The 4494-nt window shown below is 70.0% G+C and overlaps 2 protein-coding genes across 2 annotated transcripts in view; one reads left to right on the top strand and one right to left on the bottom strand.

The window, feature by feature from the left end:
* Positions 1 to 1094, bottom strand: part of AURANDRAFT_67043 (expressed protein) — a gene marked incomplete at both ends in the record, with an annotated part of 2238 nt that extends 1144 nt beyond the window's left edge. The window contains one exon of the mRNA XM_009042409.1: positions 21 to 1094. Coding sequence (XP_009040657.1) covers positions 21 to 1094 — 1074 coding nt within the window. The remainder of the gene's footprint in view (positions 1 to 20) is intronic.
* Positions 1095 to 1600: 506 nt separating this feature from the next.
* AURANDRAFT_10378 (hypothetical protein) lies at positions 1601 to 3904 on the top strand (the record flags this gene model as incomplete). Its single annotated transcript, XM_009042503.1, has 2 exons — positions 1601 to 1825; positions 2342 to 3904. Coding segments are annotated over 2 exons (1788 nt in total), but the record flags the coding sequence as incomplete, so codon positions are not given.
* Positions 3905 to 4494: the final 590 nt, after the last annotated feature.

Raw genomic sequence — 4494 nt, 5'->3', positions numbered from 1 at the left:
CCCCAGAGCCGCGTGCCGACGATCAGGGGCACGCAGTCGGCGACGATGGAGTCGAAGATGCGGCGCGACGTCGGCGTGTCGCCGCACATGACGAGGCAGAAGTCGGAGACGCGCATCGCGTGCGCGAACTTGGATTCCACGAGCACCTTGTGCGCGTCCGCGAGGCGCCGGCCGAAGAGGCGGTCCGACGCGCGCCGCAGGCCGTCGACGAGGCGCCGCGCGAGCCGCCGCCGGCGCGCGCGGCCCGCGGAGACGTGGATCGCCGCCTTGGGCAGCGCCTTGAGCCCGAGCGCCGTCGACCGGTTGCAGCCGGACCACTTCGTCGCCTGGGGCCGCCCGTTGGCGGCGAAGAAGACGGAGATCTCGTGCTGGTGCACGTTCGTGTCGCGCTGCTCCGCCGGGCCCGCGAGCTTGGACGCGTCGACGACGTAGGGCATGGGCACCATGCGGTCCAGGACGGTCGAATTCGACGTCGCGAGCTCGCGCGGCGTCGGCCGGTCCGCGCCGACCCAGGCCGGGTTCATCTCGAAGGTGCCGAACCAGGCGCGGTGGAGCACCTTCTGCACGTCCGGGAAGCCCACGCGCTTCGCCGTGCCGGGGTTCGTCCCCGAGTAGCCGAAGACGTGGTCCGCGCCGCCGCGGCGCCGGAAGTAGTACGCGCCCGCGAGCGCCTCGAGCATGGCGGCGAGGCGCCGGGCGTGGTTGTGCGCGGAGACGAGCGTCGACAGCGTCAGGTAGGCCGGCACGAAGAAGACGTCCGCGTCCGCGGGGTCGTCCGTGCGCCGCGAGTCGTTGAGCAGCGCGCGGTGCGTCCACAGCTCGACCTTGTCCTCGGCGAGCACGTAGAGGTCGTCGACCTTGTGCTCCCGCCCTCGGAGGAGGTCCGTCGTCATCGCGTCGAAGGCGCCGCCGCCGTAGACGTAGAAGCGGTAGGCGCCGACGGCCCGCTCGACGCGCGACCGCTGCTGGGCGTAGTGCTCGTGCTCGCTGTCGCGGTGCGAGTGGTCCACGGTGCGGTGCGCCGTCTCGTCCCAGTATTTCGCGGGCTCCTTGGCCGCCGCGGCGACGGCGACCAGCGCCAGCGCGGCCCACATTGATGGCGCTTTTTTGCGAGACTTGTGGTAATTGAAGCACACATTGACCCTTGGTTGCCCCTCTTATCGCGGGATTCAGAATGGTGTTGGCAGCCCGACTCATGCTTGCACTGGCGGCTGCGGCTGCGGCCGCCGCTGCGAAACCGCAAACCGCGGACGCTCCGGACCCGCTGTGGCTGCGCTACGAGCCGGTGCCGAACGCCTCGCTCTATTCCACCATCCGCAGCGTGGCCGTGCGAGCCGACGCCGCGACCTGCCAGGAAGACAAGGTCGCACTCCAGGGCATCGCCGACGAGCTCTCGACGGCGCTCTCCGGGCTCCTCGGGCGCGACGTGCCGAGCGCCTGCTGCTGCGCCGGCGACGTCGCCGAAGACGACGGCGCCTTGACCGTCGCCGTCGACGCCGCCGCGCTCGAAAACGGCGGCGCCTCGACCGTCGCCGTCGACGCCGGTGCAAAGTTCGCGCGCGAGGGCTACGCCGTCGAACGCGCGCGCGTCGAGGCCGCCACGGCGTCGGGCGCCTGGTACGGCGCCTTCAAGCTGCTGAGCTACGTCCAGCGGCGCCTGCCGCTGCCCGAGCGCGACGCCTCGGCGCCCGCGATGGAGCTCCGCGCGTGGAATCTCTGGGACACGCTCTCCGGCGTCGTCGAGCGCGGCAACGCGGGCAACTCGCTGGTCTGGCCCTACGCTTTGTACGACGACGACAAGCCGCCGCACCCGGCCCAGCTCTACGTGGCGACGGCGTGCAACGCGTCGGACCCGCTCCAGCGGTGGGAGGGCGCGACGTTCTCGTCCGGCGAACCCTCGTCCATCCGCAACGTCGGCGCGGACCTCTGCATCGACACGATGGCCTGCGACCCCGTGAGCGCGAGCGCCTGCGACAGCGAGGAGACGAGCGCCTTCTTCGTCTACAACGGCACGAATCGCACCATCTCCGTCGCCGGCAAATACTCCGCGGGCCAGAACCGCTGCCCGAAGCGCGGCGTCTGCTTCGACCTCAACGGCGGCCTCGGGCCGGACATCGACCTCTGGCCCTGCCACGGCCCGGAGAGCAACGACGCCGCGAACCAGAAGTTCTCCTACGACCCGGCGACGCGGGCGATCCATCCCGTCTACGCGGACGGCCGCGAGACCTGCCTCGCGCTCATGCGGTCCGCGCCGCTGCCCGACGCCGTCGCCAACGACGACGATCCCTGGGTGCATGGCAAGTACAAGGAGCGCGTCGCCGACATGCTGCGGCTCCTGAAGTCGTCGGGCGTCAACACGGTGGTCCTCAACGACGTCAACGCGTGCGGCGACCCGCAGACGCGGTCGCTCACGGCCGTCGCGAACTGGACGAAGAACCTGGGGCCCCTCTTCGATCGGTACGCGCTGACGCCCATGCTCGCCGTGTGCTTCGGCGCGCCCACGGAGCTCTCGAACGTGACGTCCGATCCGCTGAGCGCCGACGCGATCGAGTGGTGGACGGCGAAGTTCGGCGAGATCTACGACCACTACCCGAACTTCGGCGGCGTCGTCGTCAAGGCCGACTCCGAAGGCGATGTCGGCCCCATGAGCTACAACCGCACGGAAGCCGACGGCGCGAACATGCTCGCGCGGGTGTTGAAGGTTCGCGGGGGCCGGGTGCTGTGGCGCTCGTTCATCTACGGCAACGGCCTCGGCGCCGACCCGTCGAATCCGATCGGCCAGGAGGACCTGGCGCGCCAGGCCTTTGACACGTTCAAGCCTTTGGACGGGTCCTTCGACGACAACGTCATTTTGCAGATCAAGAGCGGCCCCATGGACTTCCAGGTCCGCGAGCCGCTCCACCCGCTGCTCGGGGGCATGCCCGAGTCCAACGTCATGATGGAGGTGTCGTCGAACCAGGGCTACACGGGCCACCAGATCCACGTGTGCAACTTCGCGCAGCAGTGGGAGTACTACTTCGCCTGGGACACGAAGTGGGCGTCCCCGTCGCTGACCATCGCGGAGCTGCTCACGTCCGAGGCGCGCGGCGGCAGGTCGAAGTGGGGCGGCGGCCTCGCGTGCGTGTCGAACCTGGGCAACTTCGCCAACTACACGGCCCATGTCCTCGCGGCGGCGAACACCTACGCCTGCGGCCGCATGGCCTGGGACCCCACGGTGCCCGCGGCGACCGTGGACCGCGAGTGGGCGGCGATGACGTTCCCGGCGGGCAGCGCGGCGGCCGTCGACGCCGTCGCGGACATTTTGGGCCGGTCGTGGCAGGTCTACGAGGGCTACACGAGCCCCATGGGCATCGGCTTCATCGTCGGCCAGGACAACCCCTACGGCTGCGCGCCGAAGACGAACTACACGCGCGGCGGCGGCGAGGGCCCCGGCGGCGCGGCGTGCCCGCCGGTGATCGACCACGGGAACCACTACTGGATGAACCCCTGTGACGACTACGATTTCTCCAATTATTCGAAGACGGGCCTCGGCTGCGACCGCACGTCGCGCGGCGTCGGCAGCCGCATGATCGACACCTACGCGCCCGCGCTCCGGGAGATCCTCGACGACCCCGCGCGCGTCCCCGAGGAGCAGCTCCTGTTCTTCCACAACAAGAAGTGGACGGACCCCGTGCCCGCGTACTACGGCAACGCGACCGTGCGCCTCTTCGACCGCATCCGCGACCGCCACGCGGGCGCGCTCGACGAGCTCCGGGGCATGGCGGCGACGTGGGACGGCCTCGAGGCCGCGCTCGGGGGCGACGCGCGCTTCGCGGGCGTCCGGGCGCGCTTCCTCCAGCAGATGAACGACGCCGCCGTCTTCTCCGACACGATCATGGGCTTCTACGGTGCCCTCAGCGGCCTCTAACGCCCCTAGTCCTCGGCCTTGGGCGCGGGGAGGCAGCACGCGCCGCACGCGTTGCAGAAGATCGTGAGGAAGTGGAGGAGGCAGACCCAGCAGGCGGTCCAGTGGAAGAAGATGCAGCAGGGGCACTGGAGGATGGACCAGCTGAAGACGCAGCAGCACGTGCAGCACATGCCGCAGTGGTACTTGGCCATCATCTTGTGCGCGAAGCGCGTGAAGCAGCAGCACGTGCGCTCCCGGAAGGTCATGGCCTTGAGCTCGGCCTCGAGCTCGTCCTCCTCGTCCTCCTCCTGGAGCATGGACGCGACGTCGCGGCCCAGCGCGTTCTGGTCGAGCACGGACAAGCGGCGCTCCTCGTCCGCCGCCGTCTTCGCGACGATGCGAATGAAGACCTTCTCCATGGACGCCTGGGCCACGGAGAACTCGGCGATGCCCAGGTCCGCGCGCGCCGCCGCGTCGAAGGCGCGGAAGGCTTTCGCTAAAAGGCCCCGCTCGGACGCGCCCGAGACCTCGTACGTGAGGAGCGACGCGTCGGCAGCCGCGAGCGCCTGGGCAGCAAAAGGGGATTCAACGTCGCTTCAACGTGAGTG

Source organism: Aureococcus anophagefferens, assembly GCF_000186865.1.
Source record: "Aureococcus anophagefferens unplaced genomic scaffold AURANscaffold_31, whole genome shotgun sequence".
Taxonomy (NCBI): domain Eukaryota; class Pelagophyceae; order Pelagomonadales; family Pelagomonadaceae; genus Aureococcus; species Aureococcus anophagefferens.
Note: the sequence above shows the minus strand (reverse complement) of the source record. Positions and strands in the feature narration are given on the sequence as shown.